The sequence below is a fragment of the Macaca nemestrina genome, chromosome 14, assembly GCF_043159975.1.
Source record: "Macaca nemestrina isolate mMacNem1 chromosome 14, mMacNem.hap1, whole genome shotgun sequence".
NCBI lineage: Eukaryota > Metazoa > Chordata > Mammalia > Primates > Cercopithecidae > Macaca > Macaca nemestrina.
In genome coordinates, this window is record NC_092138.1 from 79,718,123 (window position 1) to 79,737,918 (window position 19,796).

At 44.9% G+C, this 19,796-nt stretch overlaps 1 protein-coding gene across 2 annotated transcripts in view; it reads right to left on the minus strand.

Moving 5' to 3' along the window:
- LOC105481049 (transmembrane protein 245) overlaps positions 1-8,212 on the minus strand; it is a 102,399-nt gene extending 94,187 nt beyond the window's left edge. For both annotated transcript variants that reach the window (XM_011740297.3, XM_071078116.1), the window contains exon 1: positions 7,619-8,212. In XM_011740297.3, coding sequence (XP_011738599.2) covers positions 7,619-8,200 — 582 coding nt within the window. In that variant the 5' untranslated portion in view covers positions 8,201-8,212. The remainder of the gene's footprint in view (positions 1-7,618) is intronic.
- Between the last annotated feature and the right edge of the window lie 11,584 nt (positions 8,213-19,796).

Here is a 19,796-nt window from a genome sequence, read left to right on the forward strand (position 1 = left end):
AGTAATTACTCAGACTTTCAACAGTATGATGGACATCAATATGCAGTGCTACAATGTCAGTTTATTCGTCTGTAAATTTATAATGGTGAAAACATACTAAACAAAAAAATATTTTAAAATATTATCTCTACATGGTTGGACTTCAAGGAGTAATTTGCTTATGTTTTTTTTACAGGTACTTAATTTTCTACTAAGGTTATGCAGTATCTTTATAAACAGAAAAAGTATTTTTAACTTCTAGGAAATTCTTTTGGCTTCTGGATTTTTTTCCAGTATTTTGAAGTGTTTCCTCAGAAAAGATTCGCAGAAGTAATATCAGTTTAAGAGGTACGGGCCATTTATAAAAACACTTTAGAGTTTATATTAAGCCCATTATGATTATACAATTACCAATGGTTAAAAATGTTTATCAAAGTATTCTAATACAAATTCAGAGCTAAGAAAATCTGTTAAAAACATTTTCTAAAAGTGTTTTAGAAATCCAGGGGGAAAAAGATTTATACTGTAGCAGTATTAAAAAGAAAGAAGTGGCCAGGCGTGGTGGCTCACACCTGTAATCCTTGCACTTTGGGAGGCTGAGGCGGGCGGATCACATGAAGTCAGGAGTTCAAGATCAGCCTGGCCAATGTGGAGAAACCCTGTCTCTACTAAAAATACAAAAATTAGCCAGGTGTGGTGACATGTGCCTGTAATCCTGGCTACTCGGGAGGCTGAGGCAGGAGAATCACTTGAACCCAGGAGGTGGAGGTTATAGTGAGCTGAGATTGCACCATTGCACTCCAGCCTGGACAGCAAGAACAAAACTCCATCTCAAAAAAAAAAAAAAAAAAAAGAAAGAAAGACGTGTATCTCTAAGTGCTAACAAGGAAAGATATCCACAGTACAATGATAAATGAAAGAGCAAAGTACAGAACTGTATGTTATCTCATCTTTGTTTTAAAAAACAAAAAACCAAAACCTTCTACTTTGTATGTTCACATGGGCATAGAAATGAATTTAGGAGCCTTTACATCAAACAGTTAACAATAGTAACATCTGAATAGTGGGACTAGTGGTGGAGAAAAGGGATAATTCGGCCGGGCGCGTTGGCTCACGCCTGTAATCCCAGCACTTTAGGAGACCAAGATAGGCAGATCACAACGTCAGGAGTTCAACACTAGTCTGGCCAACATGGTGAAATCCCACCTCTACTAAAAATACAAAAATTAGCCAGGCACGGTGGCGGGCACCTGTAATCCCAGCTACTCGGGAGGCTGAGGCAGGAGAATTGCTTGAACCAGGGAGGCGGAGGTTACAGTGAGCCAAGATCACACCACTGCACTCCAGCCTGAGTGACAGAGCAAGAATCCGTCTCGCAGGGAAAAAACAAGAAAAGGGATAATTCACTTTTATCATATAAACTTCTATTCTGCTTATGTTTTTTTCAAATGTAACAAACATTTTACTTGAGTCAACATTTTGAATCACTAAATATCCTTTAAAATAACAAAAATAAGGATTTGTACATTCATGTTTTACACATAATTTCTAGTCTAGGAACCCTTAAGAGTTTTTTAATTCTTAAATCTTCACTAACACAGAAACATGAGGTTAACAAGTCAACTTTATATATGTTTAGCCTCTGAGCAAACCTATTCAAGTGTGAATTTATTCCAGGCATTAAATCAATGAGCCGCAGTTACAGATAAGAGGGCATATTTTTCCAAATTTATGTTCTCCAAAACGAGATGTCCTTTTCAAAATACACATTCCATAGTCGTTTTTATAGCACCAATGTGCTAGACACTACATAAGACTGCATAAAATTTGGCAACATTTACTTAGCACTTCAAGTAAAGGGAACTAATAGGCAATCACATTTTCCTTTCATTTCACACAATTATCCACATATACTTTCCTGGTTAAGTAACATATTAAATGTAGAAAACATTAACTAGAGACTCTGCCTTTTCAACTGTCTTTGTTTCATTTATTGTCATCTGGGCATTAACTGGAAAAACAACTTGGTTGCTTCTGTTACACATTTTTGCAGAACAGTTTAAGCTTTTTTTAGAGAGAATAAAACTACAGGCTGGGCGCAGAGGCTCACACCTGTAATCCCAGCACTTTGGGAGGCCGAGGCAGGTCAATCACCTGAGGTTAGGAGTTTGAGACCAGTCTGGCCAACATGGTGGAACCCCATCTCTACTAAACATACAAAAAATTAGCCAGACATGGTGGCAGGTGCCTGTAATCCCACCTGCTCGGGAGGCTGAGGCAGGAGAATCACTTGAACCTGGGAGGCAGAGGTTGCAGTGAGCCGAGAACGCGCCATTGCACTCCGGCCTGGGCAACAAGAGCTTAAATCCGTCTCCCTGCAAAAAAATACCACAACTACAAACCTCCTTCCAAGTTAAGGTGTCACAGCCCTAATCATAGCCTCAAGCAGCAACTGCTTCAGGTCCTTCAATTATCCACTTAATTCTAATGAGAAAACCATTCTCTTTGTTATATGGCAACTTAGAGTCAACAATTTTTATATTCAAAGTCTTTCACCGAGAAAACTAAGTATTAGAAACTTTCCTCTCCTTGTTTCTTGCTGCCAGGCAAGCAGAAACAAACCCAGAAATGTGTTTAAAAGTGAGTCAGTAGTGAATGGCTGACTAATGTCCACTGCTGAAGAGCCTCTTGTGATCTGTAAAATAGAACATCGTGAAATCTTAGAAATTGTTCAAGCCAACCCCTCACTTTACACAACTGGGACTGAATGTCCCAGAGGAGGGCCCTGGTCTGCCCAAGGTCACAAAGTTAGTTACTAGCAAAGCCAACTTTAGAACTTAAGGTTTTTTTTTTTTTTTAAATCTTTCAGCCACTATTATCTCCACCTCATGCTTCTTTAAAAAGATGGAAACAATAGGATCAGAGACCACAGAAAAAAACAAATCTATTATTACTGCAAAAACTAAATGGTCTTCAAATTTTCCACCAAGTCTAAATTAACAGAATGAGGAAGATCAGAATGCCCCCCAACAGAGAGAAATGGTGGAGCAGGGCACACCATCAGCTTTTTCAAATTTACCTTGCATAACTCCACTATGGGAAGATGCCAAGAACTGAGTAACATATGAACCCAGTGCAACAGCTGATTTTTTTTTTCAGTGTTCTGAAGTCACTTACTAAGTCAGTGCAATCTTCTAACCTATCCGAAACTGCTGAAAAAGAGTTACTCATCCCATAAATGATAGTTTTTCAATTGTAAGCAGCATGGAGTTCTAGGAGACTGAAGAAATCTACAAATGGCATGAAGAGGAACCGAACTGGAAGGATAAACTAGTGACAAAGAAAAACGTAAGTCCAGGCCAGGCGCGGTGGCTCATGCCTGTAATTCCAGCACTTTGGGAGGCCAAGGCGGGTGGATCACCTGAGGTCTAGAGTTCAAGACCAGCCTGGCCAACATGGTGAAACCCCGTCTCTATTAAAAATAATACAAAAATTAGCCAGGCATGGTGGTGGGTGCCTATAATCCCAGCAACTCGCGAGGCTGAAGCAAGAGAATTGCTTGAATCCGGGAGGTGGAGGTTGCAGTGAGCCGAGATCACACCATTGCACTCCAGCCTGGGCAACAAGAGCAAAACTCTGTCTCAATATACAAAATGAAAAAAAGAAAAAAGAAAAACATAGGTCCCAAGAACACTAAAAAGGAAAACTGATGGGATCTGGAAAACTGCACAGGTATAAAAATAAAAGAGAAGAAAGAAGAGAGATGAACAAGGTTTCTAGATGAGTAGAATGCTGATATTCTTCTGTTTTTTCCTAGTAACTAGAATCTTTTTTTTTTTTTTTTTTTTTTTTTTGAGACAGAGTCTCGCTCTGTCGCCCAGGCTGGAGTGTAATGGTGCAATCTGGGTTCATTACAACTTCCGCCTCCCAGCTTCAAGCAATTCTCCTGCCTAGAGTGGCTGCGATTATGGCATGCACCACCACACCCAGCTAGTTTTTGTATTTTTAGTAGAGACAGGGTTTCACCATGTTGGCCAGGCTGGTCTCAAACTCCTGACTTCAGGTGATCCACCTGCCTTGGCTTCCCAAAGTGCTGGGATTACAGGTGCGAGCCACCGCACCCAGCCTAGAATCCATTTATATTAAAAATAATTAAACAATGAATTAGGGAAAACTTTTTAAAAATCCTTACTGAAGGTTACTACAAACAGTTTTGATAACAGCAGGACTTCAACTGCTGCTAGGTCTATTGAACGCCATTTACTGACAGCATAAACAGATCAATCTCTGAATTAGTTTTCTCACATATGAAATCCCTCCCTCCTACCTCACAGGACATTGTGAGAATGAAGTAACACCCATGTAAAAGAACCTAATCTAGTGCCTGGGACATGGCAGATGCTTAAAAGTTGGATCTTAAATGGATGAACTGTCAGTTCATCAAAACAGGGATTCACTTAAAGTTAACTATTCTCTCTGCCTCCCTCATCTATACTGCTCTTCAGCAGCAGGCCCATAGTTAAAGTAGCCTAGAAAGCATAAAGACCATGTTCTATACCAGGCAGCCCTGCTTGGGCTCATAAAGCCAAACCACTGTGAACTGTGGGATGGAAAAGTTCCAGAATGGGCCTCCTGCCCAGTCACATAACCTACTTTCACTTCATGTCAGGCCTTAATCAGCACTTTCTTTTTTATTTTAAAAGATCGGGGGCGGGGGGATCTCACTATGTTGCCCAGGCTGGTCTCACACTCCTGGGCTCAAGCAACTGGCCTCCCAAAGTGCTGGGATTACAGGCATTAAGCCACTGTGCCTGGCCTTTAATCAACACTTTTTTTTTTTTTTGAGACAGGATCTTGCTGTTGCCCAGGCTGGAGTGTAGTGGCACAATCTCGTCTCACTGCAACCTCCACCTCTTGGGTTCAAGTGCCTCAGTTCTCGTGCCTCAGCCTCCCGAGTAGCTGGGACCACAGGCGTGAGCCACCATGCCTGGCTGACTTTTTGTATTTTTAGTAGAGACTGGGTTTCAACATGTTGGCCAGGCTGATCTTCTCGAACTCCTGGCCTCAAGTGATTCACCTGTGTGGGCCTCCTACAGTGCTGGGACTACAGGCGTGGACAACCCCACCTGGCCTTAATCAGCACTTTTGGATGAGAGCAAGGACTCCTTGTCTTCCCAGGTATACTTCACCCCAACCAACTATCCACCCTTAAACACTGCTTGAGCAAAATGCAACTCCATGCCTTGTTTCTCTGAAACTCTATCAACCTGAAGCTTCTCTTTCAAATTTAGCCCTTCTACCACTCCCTACTCACTTCTAAACTCATACTCTTATTATGTTGAGTTTGTTCGGTTTTTTTTTTTTAACCCTCTCTCTTTTTCCTTGCTCCCAACACTTGAGCCAAACAGCTGAATTTCAAGGGTTTTTTTTTTGGGGGGGGGGGGAATGGAGTTTCGCTCATCCCCCAGGATGGAGTGCACTGGTGCAATCTCAGCTCACTCCAACCTCTGCCTCCCAGGTTCAAGTAATTCTTCTGCCTCAGCCTCCCAAATAGTTGGGATTACAGGCGCCCACCACGACACCTAGCTAATTTTTTTTTTTTTTTTTTTTTTTGATGAGATGGGGTTTCACCATGTTGGCCAGGCTGGTCTTGAACTCCTGACCTCAGGTGATCCACCCGCCTTGGCCTCCCAAAGTGCTGGGATTACAGGCATGAGCCACTGCATCTGGCCAATTTCAAGCTTTTAAAAAATCATTAATTGGTTGGACCTTCCTTCTCCCACTCCCAGGTCTAATCAATGTTGGTCCCTACTTCTCTTCCACTCATCCACAACCCATACAAATGAAATACAAAGATGAAGGTTTATCTTCAGTAAAAAGATACTCAAAGGTATACTCCGAGCTGTGGATGTTTCTTTAGAAGTGCTCAACTCTTTCCATTGAGTATCTGAGACAGACTGCTAGAAATGCCTCATAATCATACCAAATTACTCACGTATTCAATTTCTAACTCTAGTATGAAAATATACTATTTACATATGGCAGGCCTTTCTTTTCTAATTTCCTACAGTTTGATGGATAAGCTCCTTGAGCAGTATCAACAGTCAAAAATGTTCGCAGAATCTATGTGTCTTTTACAAAACTGAATTTCTTGAGGAAAATAACCAAGTGTATTTTTCTTAGCACACAGTGTTCTGCCTTCTAGATAAGCAGTATTCGATCCACTTAGTTGAATTGTGAAACTGCAAGATAAACGATAAAAAGCACTGAACTGGGCCTCCACAAAAGTGAACCACAGATTCACTCCGTAAAAGTGAACCACAAAATGTGACTTTGGACCAATCACATTCTCTGGGCCTGTGGCCCATAACTGGTGAGTCATGAGCATTTATCTGTATGTCTGTCATCTCCATTAGAATATGCTCATATACCTTGAAGACGGGACCCGTATCTTAGTCCTTTTTTAAATCCCTCACAAAGCCCAGTACCTAACATATGCTCGATCAACTTTAAACACGAACCAAGAGGTGGTATTGAGGGAACAAGAGAAGAAGGGTGTTTGGGGTCATTCACCACTCTGCCAATAACCTCAGGCAAGCCACAACACTGCTGGACAGATAAGGGGAATTAGTATTTTGCAACTTAATGATGTCAAGGTACACTGAACTTTATTTCACTGACAAAAGTAGTGAATCAAAATTTGTAAACGGTACTGTTTATGAATCAATTGGCATTCTTACGCACTAAATCTCCACTTGTTTTGAACAGTCACCAGTTAAAGATGTGGATAACTAACTAGTCCACAATATAGTCTGAGTTAGGAATTGTGTCACTAGATTATCTTTGAAATCCCTTCCAATTCGAAAGCTCCCTGATTTTCTAAGAGTAAGCTCCGGGTAATCCAAGCATCACAAATCTACGTCTCTCTCCTTCACGCGGTCCGCTGCTTTACTCCAAGCGGAAGGAGGTCTGCTCTGGTATACCAGTCCGTGCACAACAGAAGTAGTTACCAAAAAGTAAATCGTGGAGAGGAAGAAGCACAGGCGGCTCAGCACCCACTGCCTTGCACAAATTATACAGAAATCACCTGAACTGAGCGAGAGGCAGCACCAACCAGTTAAGCAAGCTTTGTTTTAGGACTTGTGAGAAATCTAAGACACTCAGACCCCTCTTTGCCCCTAAGTAGCCCTAGCCTGGTAAGAGGTCACCTTTCCTATCTGCAGGATGGCAAGTTGGCCTAGAATCTCTGAAGGTCCCTTTCAGATGCGCAGAACTGAGGGTGGCCGAAGCACTCCCGCCCTCTCCAACCAGGAGTAAAACCAAGGCCCACTGCCACGCTCTGAGGCCTCTCTCTGCAAAGCGGAATAGCGATTCTCAATCCAGGGCACTATCTCCCTAAAAGGGCCTGCGAGGATTGAGGCAAAGCGGGAAGCAGGGAGGCAATTTCAAATTATGCCCGCCCTCTTTTTGGAAGAATGTGCGCCAAATTCCTGAGGTGTGAGAAGGAAAGCGGAGACGGACAGTCACTGCAGCACAAGTGTGGCCCCTCGTCGCCCCTGCACGGGGAGGAACTGCAGGATTGCATCCCAGTGCGCCAGGACCACGGGCTGGGGGCGGAGGCGGACTGCCGCTCACTCACCCACAGGCTGCTGAAGTAGTCAAGCCCGCGGCAGATGAGCGCGGCAGCGTGCAACAGCAGCACCTGCACGCCCAGGTAGCTGCCGAGGCAGTAGAGGCCGTACAGAAGCGGGCCGCCGGCGCCGAGCAGCAGGAGCAGGCGGCGGCGACGCAACGCCTGCTCGCCCAGGGCCTCGACGCCGTAGTCGATGAAGCAGAGCGGCAGCAGCAGCGCGGCCAGGACGATGGGCGTGTGCGCGCGGTGCAGGCGCTGCAGCCAGTGGCGGCCCAGGCGCGTCAGCGAGCTCTTGAAGGGGTGCAGGAAAGTGCCGCACAGCACGGCCCAGAGCAACGGCCGCAGGAAGGCCTCCAGGATGAAGTAGACCAGCACCGCGGCGCCGCAGCACAGGCACACGAACAGCACGGCCCCGGTGTTGTAGAAGGCCTGCTTGATGGGCTTGTCGAAGCGCAGCGCCAGCGCCGCAGTCCGCGGGGTCTCCCCACCACCGCCACTCGGTCCGACTGCGCGCGGAACCCGTGGCGCCGGCCCGGGAGAGCCCCGCGGGCTGGGCGCCGTCGGAGAGCCGCCGCCGTCGGCCATCATCCCTCCGCCACAGCCGCCCCCGAGGGGCGGTAATGGGAGCCGGGCGAGAATCGCGGGCGGGAGGCAGGGCGGGAGGCGCGCGGGATTGTGGGAGTTGTAGTTCCACACTGGCTTTTAAGGACCACCAAGCGCTTAAAGGAAACTACAACTCCCAAAGGGGAATAGGGAGAACGCGTCCGCCCCCTTGGTCTCCGCACGGTCCTGATAACAAGTTTGTAGGGTCTACATCTTCCTGGAGGGGGCGGGGGGGGCGGGGGAAAAAAGCTGCGTTCACTCATTCGTTAATGTCAATTTCTCGCGAGGCGAGATCCCAAAAGGCGCCACATTCAGATATTAAAACCCAATCTACATACTAGAATACCGTGAGGGAGTACTTTTAAAGAACCAATGCCCCGATTCTATTTTAGTGATTTATTTAACAGAAACTTTTAAAGTGTTTGCTTTGGTGTATCTGACAGGATTTTAAATAGAGATTACCATATAATAGGCCATATTCTAAGTGGCTCACTCCTATTAACTCATTTAATCCTTGGAAGAACCCTACAAAGAAGGTGTAATTATCCTCATTTTACAAACAGAAAAACTGAGACAGAGTCGTTAAGTACGTAGCCAGAGTTACACAGCTACCAAGTGGCACAGGCAAGATTCAAACGCAAGGATTCCGGCTCCAAAAGCAATACTTTTATCTGCCATAGTATTTGGCCTGAGGAAAGAACTCTTGGCATTTTTTTAATGTTCCTCAGAAGCCTGTAATTTGCAGCAGCTGTTGACAACTGTTTGTGCAGGTTTCGCTGTGGAAGCAATCTAAACCCTTAAAGAGTCGTAGATCAAAGTCTCAAACTGCCACTGTTTCTTTTTGAGACTTGATGTCAAGTCAGTTAAGCCCCCAATCTCAAGTTTTCCTCTGTCACAAGGCGATGATAATAATAATACCTTTTGCTTTAGGGTTATTGTGGGTGGGGGAAGGAAACTCTGGGGCGGTACAAGGTGCTTCTGTTCTCCTATTGGAAAAGTGCTGAGATCCAAGCCCACTACCCATAAAATATCCCAATTAACATTATGATTTTTAAAAAAAATTAAGAAAGCCTTGACTGAGTTCTCAACATGTGATTGCTTCAAACCCTGCAAGTTATCCCTTTCCTGTTTCAATAAGTATTTCTATTAATTTCAACATAATTTTTGTTTCCCTTCTAAAGCAGACAAGACAGGTATCATAATCCACAGTTTTCAGATAAAGAAACTATTGCTTGATAGATTTTGGAGACAAAGGGATTTAGTAAAGGAAGTAAAGGAAAAAGTAATTCCCTATCCATCTCGTTTGTAAGTTTCAAGTCTCAGTATTTCAGATGGCCTTTGGAATCTGAATACATCTGAAATAACGCAGAGTTAGTTGCTCACCACTTGCAGATTCCAATTAACAAGAGTAAGGTCTGGCAGAAAGAAAGTGATGTATTCCAAAGCTAGCTCAGGGGAAGAAGTACAGGTTTCCTCCCTAACGGTACTTGTGGAGCAGAAAGCAGGCCTTTTTTTTTTTTTTTTTTTTTTTTTTTTTTTTTTGAGACAGTCTTGCTCTGTCGCCCAGGCTGGAGTGCAATGGCGCGATCTCGGCTCACTGCAAGCTCTGCCTCCCGGGTTCACGCCATTCACCTGCCTCAGCCTCCCCAGTAGCTGGGACTACAGGCGCCCGCCACCACGCCTGGCTACTGTTTTCTGTTTTTTAGTAGAGACGGGGTTTCACCCTGTTAGCCAGGATGGTCTCGATCTCTGAAAGTAGGCACTTTTAAATTGAAGGAAGCAAGCAGTTGTCGGGGGAGGGGTCTGCATGCCTTATCTACTGGGTGGTCAAGCTGGTGACTGCTGGCACCTTCGTCTGCAGGACTAAGCCAGAAACCCCCCAGATGGAAGAGAGTTTCACATTTCTCAAGGCAGTCTCCTGGTGGGAGGGAGTTTTGTAGAAATTGGATGTTATCTCTTGAGGAATCCTCCTGGTGGGTGAGAGTTCCTTTCTGGAGCTCCTAAGCACATAGTTAGATGAACTTGCCCTATAGGGACTGTCTGGTGAAGACGAGGTAAAAGGCTATATTTACCTTTATTAAATTATTTATTTATTTATTTATTTATTTATGAGACAGAGTCTCGCTCTTGTCACCCAGGCTGGAGTGCAATGGTGCGATCTCGGCTCACTGCAACCTCCCCTTCCTGGCTTCAAGAGAGTCTCCTGCCTCAGGCTCCCAAATAGCTGGGATTACAGGCACCCACCACCATGCCCAGATAGTTTTTTTGTTTTTTTTTTTTTAAATGGGTTTTCACCATGTTGACCAGGCTGGTTTCCAACTCCTGACTTCATGTGATCCACCCACCTCAGCCTCCCAAAGTGCTGGGATTACAGGCATGAGCCACTGCACCTGGCCTACATTTGCCTTTTTAAAGGGCTAAGTAGGAAGCGAGAAACTAGGGGAATGAGAAAAGAAGAAAGAATAAACTATCTCTCAGAAAAAATGAGGGTACTCAGTTACAGTTTGACTCTGTAAATATTTTTGTTTCAGTTGTTCCTACATTTTACTTTGTTTCTTTATTTGTTCAGGCTTTCTGGGATTACGATTATAAAGTATGGTCACATTTGCCTTCAGTCCATGTTACACTGACTTAAGCCCCCATCTACATAATAACAAAGGCCTCAACCTCCTTCCTAAAAAGTCCTTGGTGATTTCTATGGGGGGTCCCAAAAGAGGTTCCTCACATATACCCAGAGACATGAGTCAGCTGCTACCAACCACCCTGCTGCCCACATAGCTCAACTGAGTCTAGTGCCCATAGGAAGATTTCTGGTGCCTGTATGATTATCCCCAGATCCTGGATACTCCCAAACTTCTAATCCTCAAGGTACCAAAGCAGAGCTGCATTTAATTCTGATAAGGCGAAAAAGTCTTTCTCCCTCGCTTGACAAATATTTTGTCACCCAATCCCTAAAGTAGGTCAGTGTGCCAGTGTTTTAGTTTTTTGGTTTTTTGTTTTGTTTTGTTTTTTTGAGATGGAGTCTTGCTCTGTCACCTAGGCTGGAGTGTAGTGATGCAATCTCAGCTCACTGCAACTTCCGCCTCCTGGGTTCAAGCGATTCTCCAGCCTCAGCTTCCCGAGTAGCTGGGATTACAGGCACACAACACGACCACACCCAGCTAATTTTTAGTGTTTTCCGTAGAGACAGGGTTTCACTATGTTGACCAGGCTGGTCTTGAACTCTTGACTTCAAGTGATCCACCTACCCCAGCCTCCCAAAGTGCTGGCATTACAGGCACACATGACCCCGTCCGGGTAATTTTTTGTATCTTTAGTAGAGATGGGGTTTCACCATGTTGACCAGGCTGGTCTTGAAACCCTGACCTCAAGTGATCCACCTACCCCAGCCTCCCAAAGTGCTGGCATTACAGGCACACATGACCCCGTCCGGGTAATTTTTTGTATCTTTAGTAGAGATGGGGTTTCACCATGTTGACCAGGCTGGTCTTGAAACCCTGACCTCAAGTGATCCACCTACCCCAGCCTCCCAAAGTGCTGGGATTACAGGCATGAGCCACGGTGCCTGGCCAATGCCCAGTGTTTATAACTCCTCTCATGAATAGTTCCTTCCATGTCTGGCCTTCAGTCCTCTAACCACAGGGGTTCAAAACCCATCCAATGGATCAGTGAGGGAACAAAGACTGAACCCTCCTCTCTGTCCTGCTCCAACCAAAGACTCTCTTCCTCTAGTTACAAAATGAGAGCTCCCATGTTACACAACAAAAGCATTTATCAGTGGAAGCAAGCAGAAGCGGGACAGGACATGGGGTGTTAATGCTGCCTAAATTGTGTTGGGCCACAATTTAGCAACAACTCAGCAAATCAAAAAAATGCCCTGTCATGGTGCTTTGCTTCCAAGTCTCAGTGAAAGTGAAAATTGCTGAGCATTTCAAGATGGTTCTAATGGCCAAAGCCAGAGGACTGACAGGTGTCACTCAGCATTTCTAGTCAATGAAACTCTAACAGAAATGAAGGCTGAAGCACGAGAATCTAACTAGACTAGTCTTTATGTGGCCTAGCACAAGGCTGAGTTCACACAGGGTTTCACTCACCCCTCCTATGATTGTCCTCACCACAATGCAGTCAAAGTTAGTGGTTTATGTGTCTGTCTCCCTACAGAGCTCCTTGAGAACAGGGACTGGGTTTTCTTCATTTCCGTGGGCCCAGCACCTGGCACAGCATAGGACATACTGAGTAGGAACTCAGTGTTCGCTGAGCAAGAGAATGAATGAGTGGTGTCCTTTCAAAAAAGACTGTCTGTGCTTCCTGCGAGAAATGATACTGAAACCTGGGGATGTTTCTACTGAGCATCCATGTGGTTGAGAGCAGAGAAAAATTAAAATACTGGGACATAGGACCTAAAAACTAAATTTGAGAAAGAAGTCAATTGTCCACTCAAATCTCTAGGTCAAAAGTCATATGATTTTAGATATCTCCTCCAAAATACGAGGTTACTTCGGGTTCTCTCTGTTGGCCTTCACATGACAACTCACTCCAACAACCTCAGGGACAAACAGCCTCCATCGGCACGCAGGATACAGTAGAAGTGAAAGACATTCAGAGTAGTGGATCAAGCTGACCCTGGAGACCACACTGCCTCTTGCCTTCCAGTTGCGTGAATGAATGAATTTTGTAATCATTTAAGCCAGTTTTAGTTAGATTTCTATTACTTGCAACAGAAAGCTTCCTGATTTATAAAAATGGTTGCTGTGAAGGTGAAATAAGAAAGTATGTATAAAACAGTACCACAGTGTCTCTGACATGGTGAGAATCTGACAGTGACTCTCGGGGTAACTCTTAGTTTTGTCCTAGAAAAGATAAGGGGTATCTCTTAAACAACTGATGTCTACCGACTCCCAGGGTATCAAGATAACATCCACCAGAGATATTACAAACACAGGTAGGGAGAGGATTCTCCAGCATGGTGTCTGTCTTAGAGCTCTCCAAGTGTCTCCACAAACATTTACTAAGGTGTGCTGAGTATCTGCTTTGTACAAAGTCCAGTGCTTACAATGTGGTATGTGCGTTGTGTATAAAGTAGTATGTAAAATGCAGAAGAAGTGATCATGTGAAAATGAAATCAGGGTGACATGCATTCAGATTCCAAATCTGCCACTTATTATCTGTATAATCCCGGACAAGTTACATAGCATCTCTGAGCTCAGTTCCTCATCTATAAATGGTGCATGATCCTTGTTCACAGGGTGGCAGTAAAGATTAAATTGGAGAATAACATATATTAAACACCCAGAGGCCAGGCACGGTGGCTCACACCTGTAATCCCAGCACTTTGGGAGGCCAAGGCGGGCGCATCACCTGAGGTCAGGAGTTCAAGACCAGCCTGGTCAACATGATGAAGCCCCGTCTCTACTAAAAATACAAAAATTAGCCAGGCATGGTGGTGGGCACCTGTAATCCCAGCTATTAGGGAAGCTGAGGCAGGAGAATCGCTTGATCCTGGGAGGTAGATGTTGCAGTGAGCCGAGATCGCGCCACTGCACCCCAGCCTAGGTGACAGAGCGAGGCTCCACCCGGGACTGCATTGTGGTATCTCTCCATGGTCCAGGGCCACCCCTTTGCACAATTCCAGGGATACAATTCACATTTGGGGGCGCTATTTACATTTGGCATCCTGTGCAGTTGTGCAACACATTGAGCTCCTTAGACAACCAACCATACGTTGGACATCTTTTATATCTTCATAGCACCAGCCTTCCAGACAGATACATAACTCTCCAGTCTGTACCTTCACCACTTTTGTGGTGTCTCAGCTGTAAAATGCTCTCCTAATAGGTGTCTTTGCTCCCAATCTTGTCCCTCTCACTACAAGGATTATATTTCTAAAATAGGCACTTAGTCATGTCACTCCTTTGCTAAAAAAGAATTGCTGGTGCTTCCCCATTGCCAAAAGAATGGAAGCTTTTGCATGGTACATGATGCCCTAGATGATTGAGCCCCAGCTCTTCCCTCTTGCCTATCTGGATAATTCCCATTAATCTTTCAAGCCTCAGATCAAAATCATCTCCTTTGTGGAATTTTCCTGATCCAGGGAAACTTAGCAGCTACCTTTACCGTGTAGTACTTACAGCTGCCTCTTCTCAAGTACCAACCACATTATATGGTAATCACTTTCACAAATACCTGAATTCCCCATTGGATCAAAACTCATCAATAAACTTCTTTGCATTTGCTCCAGTACTTTGCACACTTTTTAAAATAATTTTTTTAAAAAAATGAGTAGACACCATATTATTGTAGAAGCTGCAAGATGTGCTGGAAAGAACACAAGCTTTTAAGGCAGACAGGCTTGGATTATAATCCCGGCTCTACTGCTTTCTTGCTGTATACCCTTGGATAAATTAACTTACTGAGCATGTTTCCTCATTTGTACGAGAGAGAAGACATCTACATTGCAGAGCTGTTGTGAGGACTAGAACTAGTTTATGTAAATAACTAATATGGTACTTGGCCACAGAGTAGTCATTACTTACCTTCCCTTGGGCCCCTTTATACACAGTACTTAGCTGCCAGGAACTGAACCCAGCTATGATGGTTACTTTACAATAGAAATTCAAACAGTGACTATTGGAATAGTTATAACAAGGTCTTTTGTTACAATTACTGTAAACCAGGGCTGGCAGTTGCCTGGCATGTGAATTACTACTTTCCTTTGCTAAATCCATGGCAAACATTATTAATCTATCACTGAACTATTACTGAATCTTTCTATTTTTTTTTTTTTTTCTTTCTTGAGACAGAGTCTCACTCTGTCGCCCAGGCTGGAGTGTAGTGGCGCAATCTTGGCTCACTGCAACCTCCGTCTCCCGGATTCAAGCAATTCTCCTGCCTCAGCCTCCTGAGTAGCTGGGATTACAGGCACACGCCACCACACCCGGCTAATTTTTGTATTTTTAGTAGAGACGGGGTTTTACTGTGTTGGCTAGGTTGGTCTTGAATTCCTGATCTCAGGTGATCTGCCCATCTCGGCCTCCCAAAGTGCTGGGATTACAGGTGTGAGCCACCACGCCCAGCCACTGAATTATTTCTCAGTAAGCCTAGACATAGCCTTAAAATCTTTCTCAGCAGAACATTCCAAGGAACCACTACCAAATGAACACTGTAGCCACACAAGATAAAAGTTAATTGCCTTTACTGCTATAACTAGCCATTGAGTGTTTGCTACTAGACAAAATTGGTAGTCTAAAAATGTAGATAATTGATTTAGAAAAAAAGGAGTTTGGGAAGGTAAGGTTAGTGTGTATGTGAGAAATGACTAAGAAAAATTATTTTTCTTTTCTTTGAGGCGGGGTCTTACTCTGTCACCTAGGCTGGAATGCGGTGGCGTGATCTCGGCTCACTGCAACCACCGCCTCCCAGGCCCAAGCACTCCTCCCACCCCAGCCTCCCCAGTAGCTGGAACCACAGGCACATGTCACCACCTTTGGCTAATTTTTTTGTATTTTTGGTAGAGACAGGTTTTGGCCATGTTGCCCAGGTTGGTCTCGAGTTCCTGAGCTCAAGTGATCTGCATGCCTTGGCCTCCAAAAGTGTTGGAATTATAGGCCAAGATTTTTTTGAATCTCAGTGGCTGAAGGATAAATGGTGCAAGCAAGTCTGATACCATCAGGCCCCGCCTGACTCCCTACCTACTTCCCCCTCACCCCTCCCACTCCCATAGCTGGACATGTGGCCCCTACTCACAGTGCAGGTCCTGCTAGTTCACTGAGTCAAGGGTAGCCTTTCCTGTCCTTTTGGTCTGTGCCATCCAGCTGCAGCTAACCTCCCATACAATATCGTGCCATGTCAACGATTTACCAGTTAGTGAAACGTTTCAGTGAAAAGCTTATCAAATCAATTCAACCAACCCTGCTGAAACTGATGTACCCAGGAGAGGGCCAGATAAATAAAATGAAGTGTAGAGATACATAATTTTTTAAAAGTCTGTGACAAGGCACCTCCTTCCCTTCCTAAGGTGGAAAGTTGGTAGGAAGGATGGGCTTTGCAAGTGGGACTTTGTAACGAACAATTATGCGCTGAAAGCCAGAATTCCCTCTCCAGAAAGTGGCTGGCCTCCAGTGTCCATCACTAGTGGTTCCTCCTCCTCACAGGAATGGCTGACACTTTACCTAGAATAGTTAAAGTTTAAGCCTTAGGGCTCAGGATTTGGAATTCTTAGCCCATGCTTCCTTGGCTCTACTCCCTACAATATGCTCACGCTAAGGCTGAGGCAACCAAGTGGCTTAAACAATCAGCCTTCTGCTGCAAACCTGAGGAAGACTGAAAAACAGGAGATGGTGGATGCATTTCAAATTGCCCAGACTAGGCCAGGTGCAGTGGCTCATGCCTGTAATCCCAGCGCTTTGGGAGGCGGAGGCAGGCAGATCACTTGAAGTCAGGAGTTCGAGACCAGCCCAGCTAAAATGGTGAAACCCCGTCTCTACTAAAAATACAAAAAGTTAGCTGGGCTTGGTGGCATGCGCCTGTAATCCCAGCTACTCAGGAGGTTGAGGCAGGAGAATTACTTGAACCCAGGAGGCAGAGGTTGCAGTGAGCTGAGATCATGCCACTGCACTCCAGCCTGGCCAACAAGAGCGAAACTCCATCTTGAAAAAAAAAAATTGCCAAGACTAATCTTTCTTTTAAACAAAAAAATTATTATTTATTTTGAGACCTAGCTATGAGACTGGCTGATTTTTGTATTTTTGGTAGAGATGGGGTTTTGCCATGTTGCCCAGGCTGGTCTCAAACTCCTGGGCTCAAGCAATCCTCCAGCATTGGCCTCCCAAAGTGCTAGGATTACAGGCATGAGTCACCATGCTGAGCCAGACTAATTTTTCTTTATGTGTAAAGAAACCAACTTTATTTGTAGATTAAGTCCTGCTGGTTTTGAATTCTAAGTGCTACATGTTTATACACTTTGTACCACACTGATGTCACTGCAGCCTCTAACTAGTCTTTAAGTTCATCCTCTTGCTCCACTCCAATCAACATGGCAGTCCGCATGATCTTTCTAAAACACAAGCTAGTCCCTCCCCAAGCCTCCTTAGCCCCTGTGGGAAGGTGTCGAAGTTCTTTATTATGATTTGCAAGGTCCTCTGTGAACAGGACCCTGCTCACCCTGCCTCACCTCTCCCCATCCTCATTTCATCGTTTATCCTCCAGCCTTGGGATGGTAGGAATAATCATCCCCACAGGTAACCAAGCCTTAATTCCTGGAACCTATGAAGTGTTACCTTACATTGCAAAACGCACCTTGCAGGTGTAATTAAGGATCTTGAGGTAGGGAAATTATCCTGGGTTATATGAGTGGGCTCTAAATATAATCACAAGTATCTTTATCAGAGGGAGATTAGACTATGGAAGAAAAGAAGGTCATCTGACCAGGGAGACAGAGACTGGAGTGATGAGGCCACAGCCTAAGGAATTTGGTTAGCTACCAGAACCTAAAAGACACAAGGAATAAATTCTATCCCCTGGAGCCTCCAGAAGGAACCAGCCCTGCCAATACCTTACATTTATTATTATTATTTATTAACTTTTTTTTTGAGATGGAGTCTCGCTCTGTCACCCAGGCTGGAGTGCAGTAGTAGGATCTCAGCTCACTGCAACCTCTGCCTCCCGGGTTCATGTGATTCTCCTGCCTCAGCCTCCCAAGTAGCTGGGAATACAGGCGCCTGCCACCAAGCCCAGCTAATTTTTTGTATTTTTAGCAGAGACGGGGTTTCGCCATGTTGGCCGGGCTCCTGACCTCAACTGATCCACCAACCTCAGTCTCCCAAAGTGTTGGGATTACAGGTGTGAGCCACTGTGCCCCGCCACCAATACCTTACATTTAGCTGTGTAAGATTCAGTTCAGATTTCTGGCCTCTAGAACTGTAAGAAAATGTGTTTCTGTAGTTTTAAACCCCTATGTTTGTGGAAATTGTTTTCAGGAGCAATAGAAAACTAAGATAAGCCTTGTCAGATGACAATGGCTCCAGAATACATCCCGCTTGTCTTTCGTCTGAGGTTGTTGGGTTGTTCTCCCCTTTCTTGGTGATGCCCCTGTACACCCTTTGCCTAACATATTTCTACCCCTTTGTCTTAATCGATTTAGGCTTCTCTCACAAATTACCACAGACGGACTGGTTTCAGCAACAAAAATTTGTTTCTCATGGTTCTGGAGGCTGGGAAGCCTGAAAGCAGGTGCCAGCATTATTGGGTTCTGGTGAGGGCCCTCTTCCTGGTTCAAAGATGGCCAGTTTCTCATTGTGTACTCACATGGTGAAGAGTGGAGAAAAGAAGAAAATTCTCTCCTGTCTCTTCTTATACGGACACTAATCCCATTCATGAGGGCTCTACCTTCATGGCCTGATTACCTACCAAAGGCTCCATCTCCAAATACCACCACACTGGGGATTAAGGTTTCAACATATGAATTTGGAAGGAACAAATGTTCAGTCCATAGCACGCCTTCCTTAAGGTTCATTCAGTATCATCACCTGCTTTCCTAGTTGCCCCAGGCTGCGTGAGGACCTCCACTCAGGTTTAGCATCAGACCTGAGCTGTTCCTTACCACTGCATTCACCACGAAGTACTGTCATGGTGTGTGTTTGTCTGACTCCCCAAACAGGCCCCCAGGGTGAGCCCTGGGGTGGGGCAGAAATCAAGAACTCTTCTTCCTAGAGTCCTCTCTGTGTAATGTCTGGCACAAGGACTGGCCACATAAGAGTCTCAGATAAATATTTATTGGCCGGGCATGGTGGCTCACACCTGTAATCCCAGCACTTTGGGAGGTTGAGTGGGAGGATCTTTTGAGCCCACGAGGTCGAGGCTGCAGTGAGCTCTGATCGTGCCACTGCACTCTGGCCTGGGTGACAGAGCAAGACCCTGTCTAAAAAAAGTAAAATAGGCTGGGTGCGGTGGCTCAAGCCTGTAATCCCAACACTTTGGGAGGCCAAGGCGGGCGGATCACGAGGTCAGGAGATCGAGACCATCCTGGCTAACATGGTGAAACCCCGTCTCTACTAAAAAATAGAAAAAATTAGCTGGGCGTGGTGGCAGGCGCCTACAGTGTCAGCTACTCAGGAGGCTGAGGCAGGAGAATGGCATGAACCTGGGAGGTGGAGCTTGCAGTGAGCCGAGATTGCGCCATTGCACTCCAGCCTGGGCGACAGAGGACAACTCTCTCAAAATAAATAAATAAAAATAAATCAACAAATAAAATAATACATAAATAAATATTGATTGATTGATTGATTGAATGAGTGGTGAAAGCTTCTTAACCTCCTGGATGCAGGTGACTCTTATGTCCATTGCAGTTCCTCTGTCTCTTCTTATAGCTTATCATCTGATCATCTGATCCTCGTACCTGTGACTGAGCCCTAAGAAATCTCCAAGTCAAACACCAGCCAGGCTCAGGTTTCACAGCTGGGCTACCCACTCAGGATCCTGCAAAATAAATACTACACGGAACAAGCAGAACTACTAAACAAAGGACAAAATATTTGAAGTTTTGTGTGTGTGTGTGTGTGAAAATTAGAGCCTCGAATGCAGAATG